Source organism: Athene cunicularia (assembly GCF_003259725.1).
Source record: "Athene cunicularia isolate RWA chromosome 10 unlocalized genomic scaffold, athCun1 chr10_part1, whole genome shotgun sequence".
Taxonomy (NCBI): Eukaryota; Metazoa; Chordata; class Aves; order Strigiformes; family Strigidae; genus Athene; species Athene cunicularia.
Window position 1 is genome coordinate 9,170,285 of NW_020799112.1, and position 23,494 is coordinate 9,193,778.

General features: G+C 38.0%; 1 protein-coding gene across 1 annotated transcript in view; it reads right to left on the minus strand.

The window, feature by feature from the left end:
• Window positions 1-23,494, minus strand: part of MAP2K5 (mitogen-activated protein kinase kinase 5) — a 139,549-nt gene that overhangs the window by 100,867 nt on the left and 15,188 nt on the right. The window contains exons 4-8 of the mRNA XM_026855965.1: window positions 20,627-20,696; window positions 16,957-16,997; window positions 16,185-16,252; window positions 13,423-13,471; window positions 8,392-8,456 (exon numbers count right to left, since the gene is read on the minus strand). Of these exons, the coding sequence (XP_026711766.1) occupies window positions 8,392-8,456; window positions 13,423-13,471; window positions 16,185-16,252; window positions 16,957-16,997; window positions 20,627-20,696 (293 nt within the window). The remainder of the gene's footprint in view (window positions 1-8,391; window positions 8,457-13,422; window positions 13,472-16,184; window positions 16,253-16,956; window positions 16,998-20,626; window positions 20,697-23,494) is intronic.

The window sequence follows — 23,494 nt, forward strand, 5'->3', positions numbered from 1 at the left end:
TGTTGCCTTCTGCAATAGACAAACACATTAGCCTGACTCTCTGGCTATTAAAACAGGAAATCCAAAGTGCACAGCAGTTGTAAAAAGGAGCTTTTATGGGGACTGTGCTAGTTCAAACAGCAATCTACGCCAACCTCCCCTCTATCTAAAATCCCATTACAGATGCTTGAGTACTGATTGCAAAATGATTTGTTGTTAAACTAGAAAACAAACAGAAAATACTTATATCTAAATTTTAAACTTTTCAAAAAAGCAAAATTGGCACTAGAAAGCAGCATAAAGAAAATGCCGAATAGCAAAATGTCTCACTTAACCCATCTCTGTGGGAAAGAGGCGCTTTTGGCATCCAAGCCTAAGCAGAGTAGAATGAATCCCTCACCTCTTTCATGCTGTAACCTACCACTACTATTTCCATCTGTTACCACTTATATGAGTCTTCCTTCTCCACTGCAGCCTAACATTCAGGGTCAACCTTTGAAAACTGGATTACAAGTCTTTCTCCTTGTACCCACCCCATTGAAATTCAGTCCCCATTCCTCAGAGAGACCTGTACAGACAGAAAGGACTAAAGACAGAGACAGTTTAGCCTTGACCTTCTGCTTGAGGAGGCTATGGTGCCACCATCACGAATAGTAGGTCACTCACTACCACAGGACCAACCCGGATCAGATGCAAACAGAGTAATATATTTCAGCTGCTGGCTTTAAACTAGTTGAAAGGACAAAAGACAGCAGAGCAGTCATAAGCTTAGCCTGACACAGACAGACATTATCTGACACAGCATATAGCCTGCCAGTACAAAGTAAACCCATCACAATTTTGGGAAGAAATCTGAAGCAACAGTGTGAGCCAAAATGTATGTCACATCCTATGGTGACAGCAATTTAGATACTGACATGTCTCCACAAGGAGACCTAAAGCAGGATTTTCTGCATTATCAAACCATTTGCTCACGAGAGGTGTGTTCACGACACTTGCAGCATAACAACCATTAAGGACCAACAGAGCTGTTCAGTAATTCAGTCGTGACCAGTAGTAGTAAACAGAACTGTGCCAAGAAGCAAAAGTTTTTCTAGACATTCACTGCAATAGCTGAAAGAACGTTTTCTTCTAATTATGGTTCAGTTTCAAGTAGAAAGCTTGCTCTTCCCCAGGAGCAGGTTGAGAATGTGAACACCATGGGGTTAGCGACACTGCTCCATTCACTACTGGATGGCACTGAGACACCCTCATGATGAGCAACATGGCAGAAACAATTCTGGCACCACTCCTCTTGCATTGCTCCTTGCCATCGTCATTAAAACAGCTGTGGGGACATACCGGGGAGGTGGTTATGCATCGGAGCTGGGTACGGCTGGCCAATCCTTACGAGGATCAGTGGATATCTGAGCAGTTAATTTTTAGCATTTTGAGTGAGCATTTTCAAAGAATCTGGGGTGAAAAGAAATGGAAAAATCAACATCAAGCTCCCTGGTGTTGTTACACCCACTGCTCTTCACAGAGACATCAAACAGATTAAGGAGTGAAACACAACACTGGCAGTAGAATGGCAAAAAAAGCTCCCTACATAAATACACATTCTTCTGCCCCTTATCATCTCACATTCACTTCTAAGAGCAAAAGCATTATTAAAAAAAGCACTCTATGTCAGGGAACAAACAGTGCCTATAGGGTTGGCATAGCTTGGCTGTGCCAAATTCCACCCATTCTCTGCTACATGGAGCATTATTTGTAACCAAGAAACAGATGATATTGCCCACATTGGGGCAAGCTGCAAATAAAGCTGCACTATGCTCACATACCACCTCACTCATCAGTAAAGAGAACAAACCCAAATTTTCAGGATTACAATTCACTTAATCTTCCAAGCTATGGGCATACCATGCAAACAAAACAACTTTAATTTAAGAATCATCCAGTTTCTAATTAAACAGCCATAGGCAGCTGGCTGGATACATTTTAATCAGTTTCAATAACCTATTGATTGTATACTGAAGCTTAAAAATTAAAAGTAAAAAGATGACCGGGGAATTGTCCCATCTCAGAACAACAGTAGAACCCTCTGTAAATAACTCCTCTTTTAACCATCAGCTAAATGAACACTTCAATACTGCAGTACAAAGTCTTCTGCAAAATTACTTTAACTAACAAGCAGAAATTTATCAGCTTCAGCCAAAATCAATGCTGAAATCAATTTGAACACTGGTTGTGTCTAAAGGGGCTCATTGGCAATTTAGGGAAATTACACCATGTAAATGCCTGTGCTTTAATTGAACAGTTTCATCAACTAGGCTGTGATTGCTGTCCATTCATTTATTTACTTTCACTGCAGCTACCATTCTGCAAAGGAATGGTTTTTGTCAGACTTGAAGGAGGTACTTTATCTTCATTTTATGCACTTTTGTGCATAACAGATTTTATGAGGCAGGCAAGTGATAGCCAGGGTCAAAAGAAACAAGTGAACAGCAATCACTGGTCAGTCTTGTTTAAATTGCAATGCTAATATGCAGAAATTTGGTGGGGTATTTCTAACTTAGTCCAGCTATTATTGTTCCAATGCTTTTCAGTGTGACTAAAAATAAAGCAAAACAAGAAAAACAGAAAACTAGTGTTGTCTGGGAAAGGAAATAAAGGAAAATGCCTCCACAACTGCAACACAAGAACACAGGGAGATGCGATTTTCAGACTTCACATGGCCACAGATTTGTTTCAGCACCAAACAAAACATCGAAGCTGCCTGTAGGTCCTTTCTTCAGAGCTGCACCAAGCGCCAGGCTGGGACGAGTAATGGGTATCAGACGTAGTGAGAACCTCCCTGGGAAAATACACATACACCACCAGTGAAGGCATGTGGGTTGGTGGGCAGCGCTCGGGCTGGCAGCTGTGGAGAAGGGCTCCGCTCCTGCTCCTGCTTTGCTACCTTGGGAAAAATCACTTCCCTCTCTGTCTCCCTTTACCCTCTGCCATGTGCAGAGGATGATGCGAGCCTCCTCTGCGAAAGGGCCAAAATAATCTGTGAATAGAAGTGTTCTAAAGAGGGGCAAATTACTGTTATTGCATTGCATATATAAAAACCAGAAACAAATGAATGAAGGAGAGCAACAGCTCTGCTTAGATTTAGCCTGGCTTCCTGCAACCTCTGAGGTGAGTAATAGTTACTGCTTTTAAAGAACAAACTGGGACTGTAGAGACCCTCTTGAGGGAGTTACAGCAGTGTCCTGCATGAGAAGCCATGGGACAAGTCAGAAGAAGCAAACCTTGCTGAGCCAAAGCTCCTCAAGACAGTGACAAAGTCCAGCTATTCCATCACCATTCCAGCAAACAGAGCTAAATCACCTTCACCTCCCTCACTCCCAAACACAGCTACATCTCCAGCTTCCTCACTCCAGAACTGACAATGTTTTCCCTGCTAATGTTAGAGGATCTGCAATACACTCACAAAGCACAGTTTGCAGGCTGTCTTGAAAGAGATAGCAACTTCCCAGCTGTCTTGCCACGCGCTATGTTTAATGTGCTAATGGGGCACCCCAAGGTTGGTTGAGATAGAGAATAAAGAAACTGGCATATGCTGGAATGTACAACTCAACCGAACAGCAAAATTGCTCAAGTAAATTGCTCAAACAAATTAAGCTTCCGCATTTATCCTTATTTTCCCTAGCTATACAGTTCTTCTGGGCGGTACATCATCAACAGCCACTTCTCTCTCAATTACTCAACCTAAAGTGAAACCGTCTGGTTTAACAGTGTTTTGCTGAGATGATAACCAATTCTCTCTTTTCTTCCCTCTCTCCCAGATAGTAGGTAACTTCACAAATTAATTACGGCATCATTGGGACTTTATGTTTATTACAGTACACAGAGCGTTATAGCATGCCACTGCTGAAGACTCCTCTACCAAAATCCAAAGATTTACAAACCATACACAACACACATTTTTAAAAAATCCCAGGCACACAGAAGGCTATTTCATCCCCTAAACAAAGTTCCTTGAATATCTCGCTTTCATTAGCTACAATTACATAGCAAAAACTAGAAAACATGAAATAAGAGAAAAAATTATTTTTTTAATTTATATATAAAGGAAATAGTGATACTTCAAAAATGCCCCGTGAGAGATACCTCACACAGCAATTATCTGCAAAGATAAATGCCTCTACTTTGTAACACTGAGGTTCAAAATGTACACAACTAAGGATTTTAGGTCTAAATAATTTAATGTAGCTACTCCAGAGACTGGCTGGCAGTGTATACGTCCCATTACAAACCAAAATGTTAACCTTCTTTCACTGGAGCAACCCTATCAAAATAGTCTCTCAGAGCTCTGCAGCCAATGATGGAGCTGAAGGATGTGGCACAGAAGCACATCCTTGAAACGTCTTTTGGACCTACCTGTGAATTATTTTTTCCGTAAAAGCAATTTAAGTAAACACCATAGATGTACTTGTATAGAGATGCTTTCTTCTGCTGTGAAGCACCCCAAACTGTGCATTCTCCATCCTATCAACTATATAAAATAGCTGATAAAAAAATCAGAATGTCTGTCACGGAGCTGGACGGTTGTGCATCTACCAGTGTCTTGGGTGCCTCTTGTCAGGTCAAGCCTCCATAACATAATGACAGCTGATTTTCCAAAAATTCCTAAAAAAGGACTTGGGATACTCCACAAAAAGTGGAAATCCCAGTTAATGATGTAAACTAACTACAACGATTGGCACACAGAACAGAAAGATACTGGCATGCTTTCAGTCCTTGTTACGGCAGATTTCATTGCTTCCTTGTCAATCTTTACTCAGGACAGAGCACACGCTGCCCAGTATGCACCAGTAGAAGAATTCTTGCTTTCTGATTGTATATTCAAAGATACTTTCTGAACATACAGTTTGGGATTACTCGTATGTTCTCATGTATTTTTGAAAATACAAGTCATCAGAAAACAAGAGTAATTAACTGGTTTTGTGGTATCTAACTCTATAATTGTTATCATTCCTTAAATAAGAAAGTAGTGTATCAAAAGGAAGGGGAAAAATAGGAAGTCAAACAACTGTAAAGTCCCTTCTTTTTAGAACAGGAAAAACATTTAGATTCAGCAAGTTCTCACTAGAAATATTGCTATAAAGTATTGATTTTTTACCAGACTCAATTGACTGAAAAGTTGTTTGTATAGCAATATTGGCCAAGCCAATATACTGGAACAATTTTGCTACACACAGTAATCAAGTGTATTTCTAAAGTATAATTATACTGTCATAAAAATAAAGCTAAGATACCTCTTCTCCAAGCAATAAAACAGTTGCAGCTGTGAAGAACCCAAACAAATGAAATACATTTTCTAACTAAACATAGCGTCTTCCAGAGAGAGCAAAACCACCTCCCCTCTCCCCCTTAAGCCAAGGTTAGCATGAAAAGTGATCAATACTTAATCTCAATAAACTATTTCAATAGTGGTTAATTCACGTGGAAAGAGAAGCTGAAAATTTTTGCTCAGCGACCTGCGACACGCTATCTTGTTTGCTGAATGCTGATAATATATCATTGCCATAATGGATATGACTTAGTATAAAGAGCTAGAAAGAAAGAAAAAAAGATACCACGTAGACATGCTCGTTCTTTAGATTCAGATCAATACTACACATAGCCTCTTCTGAAACAAACCGACAGCATGGAATGCTGGATGAGGAAAAGAGCCAAATGTTTGCAATTAATTTTATTTGACAAATGTTCATTGATTTACTGGAATAAAATATATGTGGGCTGCTATCTATGACTAGTGCAATCCAGCTACCTGTAAGTATTCCATTTTGCAATTTCTTACTGGCTTGTGTAGCACAGATGCTCCTTTGGCGAGGGAGAAGAGGTTCTCCTTTACGAAGGGGTGATTGTTCCAGGGTAGGAAGCTCTATCTGTGCTTCCTCCAAAGCACATCACCACTGCACAGTAACTGCCAACCCCCTACAACCAGCAGCTTTTCAGGGATGAAAGAGTGAATTGCTACAACTCTTCAATCCAACACACCAAGAAACAGATTTGGGAAGATCTGAGAGGAATGCACCGCTTAGAAGCCAGTTTAGGGAGAAAACCATATTTCATATTTATATCCTACTATTATTTCATTGCAAAGAAAGTCAAACTTCAGGAATGTGTAAAACATCCACACACAAAAATGGTTCACGTTCCCTGGGGCAGTGCACAATGACACTTGCACTGGAGAAAATACTGGGAAGTCACTGCAACTGCTAATTTAAATTATGGACGCAATAAAAAGGAAAAAGGAAGGTAGAAATATTTCCCTAATACAGAAGAGGGCTCATGTTTTTACAGGTAAAATTTTTTACTTTCCCAAACTGCAGGTAAATGTAACACTCAACCACTTAATGAAGCAGATCACAGCATCAGCCCACACAAAGCAGCAAGTCAACATAGAAGAAGTCCCAGAAGTATTACGCATTCCCTCCTGTGCTATTACCCTCTGCGCCTTGAGTGTTCACATCTCTGTTCCTTTATCACTCCTGCAGACGCTTACGAAAGTAGTATTCATCAGAGAAAAACATTTTTGTAAAAATATTAAACAAAAACCAGGCACATAACTATACTACTCTTCAGAAATACAAAAAGAAGTCAAAAGGTGCAAGTTTGGCTTTATATTGCATTTGATTCAAACTGCCCATGTGAATTCTAAGAAATGTGGAATATACGCTATGCATGTGGCAACATTATAAAATAACGAGACATTTTTGTACTGTCTTCTGCACCTAGAAGCATTGTATCATTGTACAGACTGTGCACACACAACAAACGCAGAATAGAACTGTTCCTGGTGAGCAGGGCAGAAGCAAGTTGAGAGACATTAAGTTCAGCAGATCCTCAGGGAAAAATGATCAGCAAAGCACATGTTCACTTGCCTTGGTTTGCATTCCTTAGACTTTGGCCACTGGCCAGAACAAGACACAGTATGAAGAGATGGACTTTTGGTACAACCTGGTATGGCCATTCTTAGGCAGCTCATAATTTTGCATTGCTAGCTCCTTATTTCAGCTACTTCTCTACAGAAAATAACCCCAAATTGGGTAACAATGACACAGGCAGGTTCCCTCACTTTGTGGGATACTCCTTGTCCCTAACTTGTGCTTCAGGTGCCATCCACTCCCAGAGCTGCTGTCAGTAGACGGGGAAGGGAAGCGACCTTCTCTAAATCCGAAAACACCAAGAGGTCACTGAGGACTGAGCTGTCAAGTTCTCAAGTTGCAAGCTCTCCAACCTTTCTTATTATAAAGTAAGGAAAACAACACTGTTTCTGCAAGTTTCTTGGTCTAGGAATACCCCTCTACAAGAGAATGTCAATGAGATTTCTGAACTACATTCCATCTACAAGGCCAGCCTGATTTCTGAAGAGCCCATTCAAAGACTGCATTTGTTCCTTTAAGGTTTTGCAAGTCCACTTTCATTAAACCTGCTGCAAGGAGAGTCATTTTGCAATGTTGGCAGCCAATTAGAAGCTAAACTAAATGCACCGTAGCTTTTAAAACATTTTAAAAGAAATGTTATTATCAAAGTTAAAATGTCTAAGGTATAAACAAAATCATAATGGGATGCTGGGTTACTGTATATGGTAAATAGCTCTCTGGAGGAAACCTTTATTACTCCCTCAGGGCTTTCTTACAAAGTATGGATTTCTTAATTCCTAGTGGAATATTTTTCATACACCACTGCAGACTATTAAGTACCAGATATTACATTATGTAGTTTAAACTTTGCACTATGCATGAGAAAGACTTTCCTGTCGAGAAAACTATCTCTCTGCTATTATAATCTTTACAATATTAAAATTAATACTGGCTGCAGGGTATAAGCCTCACTACCAAAATTTGGGGGAGTTTATCATTTAATATATTCATCAGCCTGTGCATGAAGCTGCTCGTAAGGGAGGGAAGTCACTGCAACAGTGAAAGGGGTATTTACTAATTTTGAATTGCTAGAGAAAGGCAGAGCAATGGTGTCATCGCATCCCACTGGTGTCATTCCCAGCACTGGGCTAGCAAAGGGCGTGGTAAGCCAGCAAGAATAATGGCATTGCAAATACCAAAGGCAATTCATTATGCTTCAGGACATTTCAAGTTCCACTTGTGAACCATTAACTTGTTACCCAGGAGGGATTTAACGCTAAGTATTAAAAAGATAATAAAAATGCACCAGCCCTCATGGCACCCAAGAGCAGATACCTTGTAAATATGTAAAGAGATTTCTTAAAAAGTTTATATTACAAAAGAAATTCTTAATCTTTTTTGCATAGCAGCAATGGCCCACCTACATCTCAATACAAATATGAAGGATTTAAAAAAAAAAAAAGCTGTTAAATTTTATTTTCAAAATTTTTAAGTGAAATTCAACACTCACTTGTAGACTGTGCCTCCATTGCCATGACCGAGGATGTCTCGATACCGTATGTCTTGTTCATTCATCTCCACAAGAAAGAAAGAAAAACAAAAGAGATGTCATGCTGTGGATGGAAATGTCAAGGAAAAGCAACTCTAGGCCATAAACAACAAGCAGTCTGGGTCATTTCAAGTTCAGCTGCAAGAACGAGAAGATCAATACAACATTTGCTGTCCAATTTATAAAAGACGATACCAAGGGACAAAGTGATGGAAAGTTTAATGACAATTTGTTTGCCTGGGTCATTTCATTAAAGTTTGATAAAAGGTGTCAAAATGGAATGATATAATATAGCTCAAGAGGGTCAGGTCACAGATACTGATAGGAAAAGGGTCTCCAGAACAGCACATAACCAAAGCCAAAGTTGGAGGTGAATGGAAACAATCCAACAGAAAACTGTCATCGTAAGTACGGCTAGAAAATTTTATGATTTATTCTGGAATCAGCATAATTGATACTAATTGAGTGACAGTTCTGTCAGTAGGATTCCTTTGCAGTGCTTACTTTATATACCTTTTAACTAAAGCAAATATTCGGAAAAAATGGTCTTGAATTGCTTTCCAGTAAAAATAATTTTCCATGAAATACACAGCTAATTTCTTGCCTCAATCTTTCTACTTACTGGGACAGCTCTCCAGATATGATGTTATCGTCTGATATTTGAGCAGAAGCCTGGTACAAACACTATACATTGCAAATGCTGGAATTTGGGATCTTTCTGATATGGATTCTATAAAAGCTTATTATACATCCCCTTGTTGGATGAGCAGTTCAAATGTAAAACTGAAGTTCAACCTTCTTGTGTACAGATACAATTATACTGATCTTCCAGCTAAATCACTTATTTAAAAAAAAAAAAAAATCACTACAGACATTCTTGGAATGCACATGCATACTTGAAATTAAATATTTTAATGAGAGTAAATACTGGGCTGCATGCATTTGCTATTCCAAAAAGATCTCCTCCATTGCCTGATCATTGCAAGTAATGAATGTCTGGGCAAATCCCATTTTTAAAAGATATTTTCCTGGGAATGTTTATCAAAACATTAACTTTTTTCTGTTAGCTATTTATATTTGATGGGATACCAAGTTAAACATTTTACATGAGTTGGAATGACTGCTTAAAGACTCTGATATTTTTGTGTGTTAAAAGGCATCAAAAAATCCTTAATGGCATGTCTGGTCTGCTATCACTGATGTGATTAGAAATCACATAAGCACATCTGAGATAGCTTCAAATTAGCTATTTCAAGTACCACTAGCACCATGGTGAGAGCCACACAGAGCTCGCCATAAGCTAACTATCTGCATTTATCCAACTCGTGAAATGGCTTTTAAAATCCAGTGGGGACATGTGCCCTTCAGTTACTAAGCCATGTTTAAGCATCCACTTTCCTATGATGTCAGTGAAGATAAGAGGAACTTTGCCCCTGGCTTCAACTGGAACAAGTAAGTGATGGTAACAAGCTGAAATGCCCTAAAGAGTCAATACTCAGCATGTCTTATGAACAGAAAATGGAATATTTAATTGATTTAAAATAATCTATTTTAAGGATAGAAATGATGAACTCCAAAATTTGTGTTCTTTCCTTTCACTGCCTTTATAAAAAGGATGCTTGTTTCTCAGAGGAAATACTTTTCCTCTATGCATTTCTTCCAGTGAGGTCAAAAATCTCCAAGTTCTGAGAAAGTTCGGAATACCTCAAAGCAGAATTTGACTCTACATTATTACCTATTTGTAGTTAAACCTGGGCCAGATATCTTAAAAAGGTATAAAATGGCCCATTCAGGTGTCAAGGTTTATGAGGAAAATGAAAATTTATTTGGTTACAGAAAGCTCTTTTGCTTATTGCATCAATCAGAAAATGCAAATAAAGAGGGGGAAAAAAGACACCTCATAAGGAACAGTAATTCATGAATGGGTTTTAAAATATGTAGTCTCTACTGGATCCCATGCTCCAAACATAATTTCTCTCAGACTGCAGCACTCATTAATTTAAAGCATGTACTGTTAAGGAGTTCTGCTCTTCTCAGCGAGATGACTTTAATTCTCCAGTCTTTGAGGCAACAACACACACCTCTTTCCTACATTCACAGCGATGTTCATATAAAAAAAACTCTTAAGAGAAACCAAATGAACCCACTAAGCTATGAACATACTTGTACCTTTGCTTCTTAGGGGAAAGAGAGAAGAATTTTTTTGTAGTTATAAGCAACAAATTGAGCAGAACTAGAGACATAACGTGTGTTCTCTTTTCTCCTGCTTTTTGCTAACTGGTAAAAGGAGAGTATTTTCTTCACACCATTCCCTAAAAGCCAGTGATAGGAGCAGCTCCATCCTCTGATGCCAGCCCAGCACCGTTTCTTGTCTCTGTGCACAAAGGAGCAACCAGAAACCTGGGGTGAAATAGGAAGACTGGGGTGGAGCAAGGATCTGCCAGCAACCGATAGAGAGATAAAGTGTGATTTACTGGCTCAAATAAAGATGCCAAAAACATGTGGTGATTTATTTATTTTACTGGCAAAACTGGATTCTCAATCATAAAATGATAACATAATAACAATAAACTCGACAGGATGGACTGGAATATTAAACCTGCAAACCCAAGTTTGATTGGATGCCAATATTAACAGAATTAATGAAAAAGCGAAACAGACTTCAATTACGGATCAGCAAACAAAACATCCCTTGCTTATACCTGCTGATTTTGAAAGAAATCAGTGTCTATCTCTTGTAAATCATTAAAAACAAAATGCTCAATTAATCCTTATTTTATATGTAGAGGCCTGACAGAGGCAAAGTCCTATAGCCATACCTTTGCTTTACGAATCGAAGCAATAATGGTTTCAGAAAGCAGTCACACTCTATGAGCAGACAATTGAAGAGATTTAGTAAATCCCACTTTATAGAGCAGAGACTAATCGGAAAACACAAGCCAGTCAAATGTTTCTTATGAACTGTTGACACTATATCAATGCTGAATCAATTGGTGGCATTTACTCTGAGTGACAGAAAAGAAATAAATATTTATATCGCATCACCTATATCAATGAACCTAGGCAGAAAGCTATTTCTAACCTGTCAATATTTGATTATCTTGAAGAATCATGTCCCTTTCTTTTAATGATTAATATGAATTCCTTATTAAACCAAAATGGAAACTACTAGAGGAATATCATTATGAATGCCTGAAAGCATAAACTGCCAAAGAAAAAAAAAAAAAACCCAACCAAAAAACCCGACCCATATTTAAGTAATGATAAGTGCGACTTACTCCTCCAAAAGGGGGAAAAGTTAAAGTTACAACTAGAAACCTATTTCCAGTTATGGATTTGTGACCAATTTTGCAGAACACAATTCACATTACAAAAAGCATATTCTCTTGACAGAAAACAGTGTAACACCTACCAGTTCTTTTTTTTTTTTTTTTTTTTTTTTTTAATAGGTTTAAGTAACATCATAAGGAGAGTTTTGATTACTTTATATCTTTCTAAAATTCTACTACGCTGGAAAGAAATCTGCAACAATCTATTGCAGGGCATACAAAATACTAACTTCTATTACTTATAACAAATAAAATGCCAGCTATAGCTTATGGACTCAGTCACAAAAAGGTGGCTTTTACTCATGCTAAGCAATTCTACTTTACAAAAAAAAAATTAGTAACATTGGAGTAATTATTAACTTAATTTTAAAAGTTCAGAAGCATGCTGCTGGTACTTAAATAATTTTAAGTTATCCAGAAAACTACACTGTTTAGCTTTAACTTTGAAACATTAACAAATCTACCTGGCAGGAATCTGTGAATATTAAACTAAGTCTGCACATAAGGAATACTGACAAGCTTAATAATACATTTCCAAGCTGTATTCAAAGGATTCGGTGCCAAACAGGCAAGGCTGCAACACCGGGCTGCTCGAGTCACATTTTAGAGGGGCACTCTCATCTATTAGACCACAATGTTACAGGTGATACTGAAGGACAAGCATGAAGACCAGCCTTTATCTTCTTGACACGCTCAACTACAACTACTTGATTCATGAAATGCCAATGAGGCTTGGAGAGGTCATTGTGTGAAGGCACTGAATACGCATCTGAGATAATTAAGATTTCAGCCTTCGAAACATGGAGGGGAAGTGAACAGCAGTTAAGAAAATCAATAAGAGTCTTTTATTCGCAGTGACACAGATGTCTCAGTCAATAGAGCCTAATAGGCAAGCTTGATCGCAATGGACAGGTGCCTGCCTCCAAGGCTATCAAAGGGCTTTCACTATGACAAACATTAAAACATATTTATGTCACTGCTAAAGAATCTGGGATTCTTTAAGGTAGTTTAATTTAACGGTGTATATTTAATGTCATTACGCTACTGTAAGCCTGCCCATACATTCAGCTCAAAATGATTGCTCTGTTTGTCTAGGACATCTACTTGTCCATCAATTGTTACATTAAACCTTTCACTTCTGGATGCCAGAATCTGAATGCCTGGAGCAGAAAGTAACAAGACAGTTTTCTACAACTCCAGGGTTTTTTGTTTTTTTTTTTTTTTTAAGAAGCCGATTCCAAATAGTACAGAGCAGTTCCTTGAAAGAACCTACTAAGTATTTAAGTATCTACTGCCCTAAAAACTACAAAGGACATTCTAACTGAGCAGTTGACTTAGTTATTCAAAATTGATTAACTTTCTTCCCTGAAATTGTGGCAGCAGCACAACATGTGTGAGGTACTTCAATCTATTTGGAGCTAAATCTGATTAGCACATTTTGAGAAATGGGAAGCAAATTGCTATGCCAATCAAAGTAAATCAGGACACATAACTCATTCATATCATGAAGGTTTTCATGGTCCCTCCAGTTCTGTATTAAAAGAACACATTACAACTAAATGAGCAGTAAGCATCCCTCCACCTATTTGTGGTATGCCAATCACTGCAGTATTAGGTAGTAACGAGACAGGCATGTAGCCAAGACTCAATTCAGTGCACCTACCTGGCCATTTGCAAGTATTTTCTTCAGCTCTGCAGAGGACTTTTTTAAGCTGAAAAAAAATAAGAGGCAATTATTTTTAATGACAGTGCCATTTCACTCTATAAAATGAAGTGAAACCACAAGAAACAACAAGCTATCAGGTGAAGTTCATGGTTACATATTCTAATAGATTTAACTTTAGCAATGCTGACTGATGTTCAGTACAGCTACTCCTCAAACTGCAGACAGCAGAAATGGGCAAGCAATGAACATTTAAGAAAATCAATATATTTTTCACCTTTGCAAACTAGCTTTTTTAGATACCTGACAATACCACCCTTTGAGATACAACCTATTATTTGTCAGTTCAAAGAAGAAAGAAAAAAAATACCCTCATACACCAGGTGTTTCAGAAAACAACAGGAAAATAAGGTTTGCATCTAGTTTTCAGGCGCCTTATCTTATTTTAAAACTCCTTAAGGCATTATCCCTCAATAATTTCTACAAATCTGCAGCAGAAGGATGAGCCATCGACAATGCCTCACTACCTCAACTGCCCATAGAGTGCAGCATGAGGAGCAGGCGAGTAAACTCCCGACTGAGGCATCTCAGGGACATGGGGGGTGAGTCCCCATTGCCACGTGCATCCCCTCCAGTTAAACCTGCTGATGCAATCCTTGTGCTTTTTCAGGAGAAACTACTCCCATGTCAGTAGTCTTACATTACAGAAAATGACCCATACTATCTTCTTCTAGGAAGAGAACTTTAACAAACCACAACTATCAGCTTGGTGTGGTTTGTTGATAAAACTATTAATGGCTTCAAATTACTTCTACCCACTTGCAAATTACTGCTTTACCTCCTTTCCTGAATAACTCTGTTCCTTGTACGTTCAACACAACAAACTGCCTGGGTAGCAATATGTCTGCAAAACTTAATCTCAAAGAGACATTCTGCTCTTATTACTGGTTAAAAAAAAAAAAGTACAAAATAATATATTCTTGAAAGGCATGTGCACATGTCTTGATCACAGATCATTATTAACAAGAACAGTGAAAACACAGATTTCATATTTGGTGGCTTTGTTCTTTAATAGGCCTCTTGTTCCCACGACTACTTTAAAGAAAAATTAAGTTTTCCAAGGAAACATAAGTTGATCTTGTCATCTTTCATGACTAACAATTTGTGAACATGAAACAAAGAGAGACTTTCAATTACTTCAAAAACAAAACTCATAGTGCAGAAGGTTTCGGAAAAGGAATGGCAATTAACCACCAAATAAGGTGACAAGAATCTTCTAGAAGCCTCATTTTCAATGCACTTTAAGAACAAGCTCAAAGTACAGGAAGTACTGAAAGCCAAAGAACAACAGCAACAGAAAGCAGCTTTATTTAGTTCAGCAGTATGATAGATTGGGAGGAGGACTGCAGTTCATAAAGACATTCAGATTTATTTTCTTTAAAGAGTCTTGGACAGGATTTCCACCACCACAACACACAATGAATCTTCCCTAAGGGATGAGGGCAAACTTTGCCAGAGGAGACCGACACAAGGCTCTGCCTTTCTTTTTTTATCTCCTCAATTAGCAAAGCCACTAAGGAGAAAATCAAAAGTGGTTTTAGCGGTACCCGAATGGGGCTACCCACTGTAGCACAACTCCAGCACTGCTGGCAACCACGTGGGGTGGCATCCTCCTTGTCAGTGGGTAACCACGTCCCATCACTCCCACCATGCAGAGATGGGGTTTGTGGGACAGCCCCAGCACTGCGGCACTTATCGGTGTCTGCCAGACCCGGTACTGACACGTCAACGACCGAATGTGTTTAATGCAGCATGACTGGATCTTTGATCATATCCACCTCTGACAATTTTTTTCTTTTTCAAAATGCTCTTGGAGAGAAAAGGGAGCAGCATGCTGATGCACAGATAAATGTAATATTATACGCTTATTAAAATAATAGAATAATTTCAGCTGAAAGGGACCTCCAGAGATTTCTATTCCCACGTTTCAAATACGCTCTTACATGAAGAAGATGAAGCCAGACTTTTCTTATTTCCTTTTAAGAACACATGAGGTTTTTTGGTGGCTTTTTTGTTTATTTGTTTCAACATCAGTATTGAGCACAATGACTTCCTGTAACAGTTCATATAATAAAAAGGGAGTTTATGCTCCAGAATTTAAAAACAGATCTCTAGGAAAAAGGAGAACAAGTTCTCATGCATTTTAAAATCTTAATACGGGTTTTCAAATTAAGACTGGAATCTGAAAAGAAAGATGAGGGAGATGGACTCCAAAACTTTGCTGAAACTGTATGAAACAGGGCACCTAAACTGTTCAGATTTTTCAAAAATCTTACCCCACAATAATACACCTACCAAATCAGGTATCAAATTTTAAAATCAAAGAATCCTGGAATGAGATAAGCAATGAAGACCTAAACATACAGACCTTGCCATAGTGATTACTGGATCAACTAAAATTAGCTCACCCACAAACAGTATTTCAGTGCTTTATAAAGGACAAAGCCATCTGAAATACACAGGAAAGACCTATTTCTTTTAGCAGAAAACACTTCTCCTGAACAACCAGCAGCACAAGTCTAAAAAGATCCATGAATCAAGGTAATTTTGCCTGCCCTACTTCACTCCTGCGTGCCCATTTGTCATACTGAAAAAGTTATTCAACATCAAGCTTATAGTTGGTAACTAACACACACAAGGTTCCATTTTGTTTTAAGAAAAGAAAAGAAAACAAAACATACACTCCCGTTCTTGACTCTTACCTATTGCTTGGAAGGGAATCCGAGACTGCCGAACTGCTATTATTAGCAGACCCTGCTCGCGTATTTACCTGCGGGCAGGGAAAGGATCTTTATCAGTCGTTTGTGTTCAGAGGACACTATTCTAATTAACCTGTAATTTGCCATGAATTTCTCATTTCACTACGAAGGTTAATTAGCTTGTTGCTAGGCATGCCGATGGTTGAGGTCTTGCCTGTATGTAGGTTAGCAGGCGATATAATTCATGGACTACAATATACTATCTTTACATCTTAAATGCTTAGTTAAATAATACAGAGAGAGGATGTGTCCACCATTTATTCTCATTTTAAAAACAATCATTTAATATATTCATAGTCTGCATTTCAAAATGAGCACAGAAGCAATAAGCATACCTGTATGAATCAAACAACCTGAAAGAATTTCATTGCAGTGCCTTCCACACTTAGATAAATTACTGAAATCAAACGAATATGGTGGTGTTTTTAAACTCTTTGAAGTAGCAGCAGACGTTAGTTGATAAACTGAATATTAACATTTAGGAACCTTATTAACAGAGGTTAAAAACAAAAAGGCAATTCCATTTTTAATAAAACTGTATATATAGATATCGCAACCAACACCCAGCAGACGAATTCTTCTCCCACCCTCATAAAAAAAAAAAAATCTGCTTGTCAGAGCTCAAGAAAGTGCAGTTTTATTTGACATTTCAATAAGTGGAACACAGCATTACAAATCCATCTAACTTTACTGAAACAATTATTGAAATTTGTACCTTCAGGCCATGTATGTTCCGTTTCCCAGGAGGCTTGCAGGCTGAAACAGTAATTGACTAAATTGTAGAACACATCAGGGCCATTTACAAATTTGCTCAAAATGAATCTTTTAAAAAGAAATGAGGGTGACACCAAAATTAGCAGAGAGAAATGATTGAAAAGTGCCTCACAAGACCCAGAGTGGGAATTATGAACCAGGATTTTTTAACTTGCAGGAGTGAGCATTTATAAATGCTAAGAGCTTTCTGACACCATGTAATATAAATTCTAATTTCTGCTTAAAACACATCAAAATCCAGAGAACTGTTGGCTTAAATTATCAGATTCTCTTTGTAATTCAAATTAAAATCTCATGTCACTATATTTTCACATGCTGTATTTTTTTTGGCATTTAACAGAAATATTTGCCAGACGTATTTTAAAGGAATCAGCTGCCACACATCATGAATTAGTCATACTGTCAAATGCAGACAGTTTGTTTTAAATGTGGAAAAAACACGTCAGGGGCAACAGCAGCGAGTCTCAAGAAACCAAATACTGGATAAATGCAATACAAAATGCCATATTTTGGACACAGATGTACAAATGTGGCATCTTATTATGATGTCTATGTTTACAGAGGGACATGCTGCTTGAGGAGAAAGTATTTTCTTACAGTCTCTCAAACTATATATTGCCTTGTTCTTCCATTCGGTGGATGTGCTTTTGTCAAATGTTAAAGCCACAAAGGCTTCTAGCTACATGTTACAGACAGTTCCCATTTTAAAACTACAGTGCCCTACAAATTGTATGTTAAAGGGCCTGTCACTTTTGATTGATTGTCTGAGGAGGGATGAATTTGATTTTTCTCTTTCTCTGATGCACATGCATTTCACTTCAATTTTTGACAGCAGGAAACAGAACTATTTATTAGTCAGAAGGACACAGATGATAGTTATTAAACACATCAGTTAGGGCCAGGCCATGTGCCTTTAAATGACATTAGAAATTACCATATGCATCTTAAAGAAGAGAAATATTATGATACTGTGAGCATTAAAAAATCCTACTAGAAAACAATAAACTATTTAAAACTACATATAAGCATATTATATTATTACCAATAGATTAAAATCAACATTTTAAACATGATTATTAAAAGAATAATATTTTTCATGACACATATTTGAATGGTATACTCGCCTTGCATTCCACAGATGGGATATAGGTAACATAGAGAGGATATATATGTGTGTGTATGCACACACACTCATGTTTATGTCTATGCATACAGAGAGGTTTATTTTCAGTAAAAACAAGAACTCCGGTTCTTACTACACACTAACAATGCATTTAAAAAAAAAATAGTCAAAATAACATTTTTTTCTCCTTAAAGGCCTTTAAATTATCCAATGAATACAGCACAGCCAAGGATGGCACAGAGTTACTGCTGGCAGGTTTTATGGAAGACGCGAGTTTTTGGAAGCAGACTGGAGACAGCAACTGGGAACTTCCTCAGAAATAAGAAGGGCAGAAAGGGAAAAGGACTCAAAGGAAGATCAAGCTTGCAAAGAAAGCTTTTAAAAAGGGAGAACCTTAAATTACAGGCAGAAAACCTGCGGTGTGATTGACAGGGCTTTAAAGTGCAGTACGTAGAGAGAGGTGGCCAAAAAGGCATGAAAGGAAAGCACCTGCACTAGTAAAATTTGGGATGTTCATTAGAGAGGCAGGTCAGGAAGAAAATAAAAGCAGGAAAGTGCATTTTGTTTGATATTGCAGAAGAGCAGCGGCAGAACTTAGAGGCAGTCTGGGTACAAAGGGAGTGCAGGGTAGCTTTAAAACCGTAACCTAGAAAGAATAGATGTTTTAAGAAGGTGATTTGGAAAGATGAAACAGCAACTCAGCTCTGAAGTAATTTAGAGTAAGTGGCAAGGCACCTACAAGGAAATACCCAGAAACACACGTGCAGTTGAACCAACGGTGAAAACATGGAGATAATACACAGGGATTGTATCCTCAGCAGCATAGAGCCGAATTCTGCATCTGTACGGTCAAAGAAGATTATCCTTAGATATCAAGCAAATAGAAGAAAGAGGCAGCAGCAGGAGTGGGAATGTACTTGGCTGGTTCTTGAGGAACAACACCAAAAGAGAATCTAAAAGAAGGTTAAGCCTGATTTGTAATCTCAAAACATCACTTTAAACACTCAGGCATGCCAGCTCCTGAGCATTTCCTGTCACAGCTCCCTTGAACGATCTGCTAAAGGGGAAATACACCCAATTGCCTTGTACTTCCAAGAAGGGTTCCCCACCTATTAGGATCATCCACAATATCAGTTTCTCCAAGCCACATGAAGCCGAGCATTTTATTTTTTGTGGTGGTCAGTGGTTTTAGACAGTGTGCATGTCAGTAGTTAAGTAGCCTTCTACAGAAAGAGGTTCAGGAAAAAGGCTGAGACCCTCAGAGCTCAGCCTGAGAAGAGGCAGAAGATAGCTGCCCTCTTCATAGCTGTCCTTGCACTTGTCTCACAAGAACACATTTTAACTGCTGACTGCTCAGTCCGCAGCTCAAATATACACACACACATATATATGTATGGGAGTCCCCCTCTCAATCACACCCTACCAGCCCAAGCCATTAAGAAAAAAAAACCCAACCCAAAAAAATCTCCATATTCCCCTTGAATTCAAGTCTCTTTTCCACAGGAGTGTACTAAACTACCAGGAAATCCAGCCTCCTTTTGAGACTTTATTAGCATGTATTTGAGAAGGCTGTTGGTTAATTGCCCAATTCAAACTTCAGAGAGTTGTAAGTAATGGAAGTCTAGAATGTTTAATTGGGAAACTCATAGTATGATTATTTGTATAATATCAGTTAAGTGAGAAGTCTTTAATTTTTAATTATTTCAATTAATTTATTGCTGGGAGATTTACTTGGAGAATTCAAACCTTGTCTGTTTCATCAATTAAGAATCAGAGATTCAAAGACTGGATACTGAGAGCACCTGAATGAATCAGTGGAATTATGTAATCTATTAGTCTTTTTCTAACCATTATTTGAGTTCAGAGAGAGCAGTGCATTCCCAAAAACCTAACTAGCTGCCTATGGATTTTTGTTCAGGATGTAGATGACCTATTTTTTAATTGCCTTAGCCCCCATAATTGATTACATCTTTCCCTGTTCAGGAGAACTATTAAACTACTTGTGATCATTTTGATACCACTGCTAAGCACCCAAATCTCAAATAAAACGTGTCACGGATAGAGCTTCTGTGACAGACACATTCCCATTTTCAAAACGAACAATGACAGTCACATTCCTCAAGTCTGTTAGATTGATTAATGATATTAGAAGATCTTAACAAAGCCCAATTTTCCTAAGTATCCAAAACTTAAGTTATTCATCTGCTTTGGTTTGAATACATGCAGAATCATCACCAATGAGTTTTTAAAATGTACTTAAATATGTACTATGCAAACTGAATCTTGTTAGTCTAATTTACTCCAGTAAATTAGCTATTTTATATGCAATAAATGTAGTTTTCCCTACACTCCCCACAATAATGAATTCTTCCATCCAGATTAAGAGGTAAACATCATGTTATGTGCATTTAAACCTCTCAAAAACATAACTGTTGATGAAACAGTTTACTGATATCATCATTGTTGATTAGAATTTGTTAAGCATTACCTCTTGGATATATCTGTAGAGGCTCTATTAACTGTCCATTTACTTGCTGTTCCATTACAGTGGAGTAATACTGCAAAGAGATTAAAGAAAGAGATTATTCAGTAACGTATGAATAGTAGTAAGAGTACTTACAGATTGTTTAATTCAACGTTTTTTTGTTTGGGTTTTTTTTTATAGTACATATCAGCCTTTAGAATGCTTTCTTACCATTTGCAATGTTCACAAAATAAAGTGGCACGGGAGGGACATAACCAAGGCACTGCGATACCCAGCACAGTACTGAGTCCAGCACAGGGATCTGTTATTGGCTCAGCTAAGCAAGTTTCAGGCCCACCTGAAACCTGGAAATGCTTCAGAAGAGTGAGCAAATGAAACATTTACAGCAAACACAGCAGTTGCCACACCTGGAGAAGCCAGGAAAACCAGTCAAATGTGGAAACAAAGAAATGATGTAAATATAGTCAGAAACTGTGCAATTAGGAAAACTCCAAGGGAGAAAAAGAATCTGGAAACTATTCAAGAATTTGCAGTGATGAAGCACAGTCAGGGCAGTTGGGGCCACATCCCACAGAAGTTGAGATGTTGGGCATTCCCTTAGCAGACAAATTCAAATGCCCAGTAGTGTAGGCAAGACAGCAGCACTAGAAAGCCACTGCAGACAGAGTGAGACCCTGGACACCACAGGAACCGCTAAGAGTGATCTGGGGGGAAGTTTATCAATAAAAAAATGCTAAGAATGGACAAAAAGGGATGTAAAAGTATCTGAGAATATCAAGACCCAAGACAGAAAATATGTCATGTGGTATGAGAATCCTGAGAAGTGGAACGAGCATGAGGATGAACAACGGCACTAAATGCAGAAATAAACATTTGGATTAAATAAACTGAAATCTTTATTAGCCTTTTTAAATTGACCCTCACTCCTGAGGAAGGGTGAACACTCACCAGCCACGACATTTAACATTAAACCAGACAATCCCGGGGCAGGACACAGACCTTGCTATGAGTTTACTGTCTATAACCCACACGTCTCTCATCATCGTGTGTTAAATATCGAAAGCACATCACAAAGCACGTTTCTTCTGCAATCGCCAAACATCTTTGAAGCAAACACGCTGGCAGTGGGCCAGATCTTCATGGCATAAATCAGTGTAGCTCCACTGACTTTCATGCTAATTCTCACCAGCCGAGTGTGGTCTAAGACTTCAGCATGTCACTGTTACCAGCGTTTTGTGATACTATTACTCAAACTGGCAAGAATGGATGTCAATGAGGAAAAAAAATTCTAAGTCTCTATGGACTCAAACACATGTATTTCACTCACATCAATGGTTTCCCATAATGCAAGCATTCTTCCTTACACAACTTTAAAAAGACAAAAGTTTATTATCTAATGTTACAAACCATTTTTCTTTCGTCTTACAATGGGATTAAACATGTGAACTATAGTAAGCAAATGTTAGGCAGACATTAAAGTCAATTTTTAAGTTTTTCAGTGCATTTGTTTTTCATATTCATGTCAAGAAACAGGAAGAAGTTTCCTTTTTGTGAAAAAATTGTTATGAAAAAAATTGCTGAGGGTTTAAGGATCTATCCAGCCCCGTCTCCTGTGTGTTTACATCTAATACGATGCCTGCTGCTAAAAACATTTTCCTCGCTAAAATCTCACCACTAGATTTTTGAGGGGGCCATCTCATTCATATTAGTGTACAAGCATATAAATCCACATCTTAAATAACCACGATACACGCTTTTGCTGAGCTTATACAGAGCAAAGCTATTCATTACAAAAATGAATAACTCTTTTGAAATGATCAAGGTTTTTTAGGAGTTAGGACTCCCCCACAGACTAATTTTGTATCAGGAGGGTCATGAAAAGCATGCCAAATCCTCCCCCACCTCCCCACATCTCTTCATAAAAATGTGTCACCAATACCTAATAGTTATGGAGCTGTGAAAGATTCTCCCGCTCCACTGGGGGCCAAAATTGCTTAAGAAAAGCAAACTTTTTTACTACCATTTTACTAGTGGCATTCTATGACCTGAAGACATATATATACACAGTATAAACATATATGGCATACTGTCCAGAACAATAAACTAAAATAAACATACATGAGACTGTTTCCTACTAAAAAAAAGAGGGTGAGAAAGAGAAAAAACCATGGCCCTCTCCATTACTCAAACAGTGATGACAAGTAAATGAAATATCAATCATGTAAGCTGTCAACCTTTTGGGACAGCAATAACTGTTAACAAGTAGTCTGGAAAAATTGTCTGAAAATGACTTGTCCTCCACACATGAGCATTTGAGGTTTCCATGGAAAATTAAGATGCCAGTGGCTATTTGGAACATTGTTCAGGTATTCTTTTTAATGGAAAATTTGCCAGTTATTGATCCAGAGCATGTACCCCTTGCTTTCAGAAAGCTGCAAGCAACTTTCCAATCAGTGGCTGTCAAAAAAATTACTGCCTTTTTATACTGATACAAGACAACAGTCAAAGTGCAACTCCACTGCTACTCAGTGTCTGTCTTTAATTAACTGCAATGCACAACAGAAAAATAATTTTGTTTACCATTCCACAGTACTTGCATAGGCATCATACAAAGTACTTCTGCACACTCTAAAATAATTCTAGAACTGCCTGAAATAACTTACTGTCAAGTTCAGAAACCAAAGAACCCGAAGATAAGAGGTTGTGCATGATTCAAAACATGTTGCCCAATTATAGTGTCATACCTGCACAGAATAGATCTGTACTCTAAGGCAATTAATTAATTTCAGTTCTTAAACTGAAAGAAAATCCTTCACTTTCATTTTGGAGACTACTAGCAGAACTGGAGGCAAACTGAACCACGTCAAAATT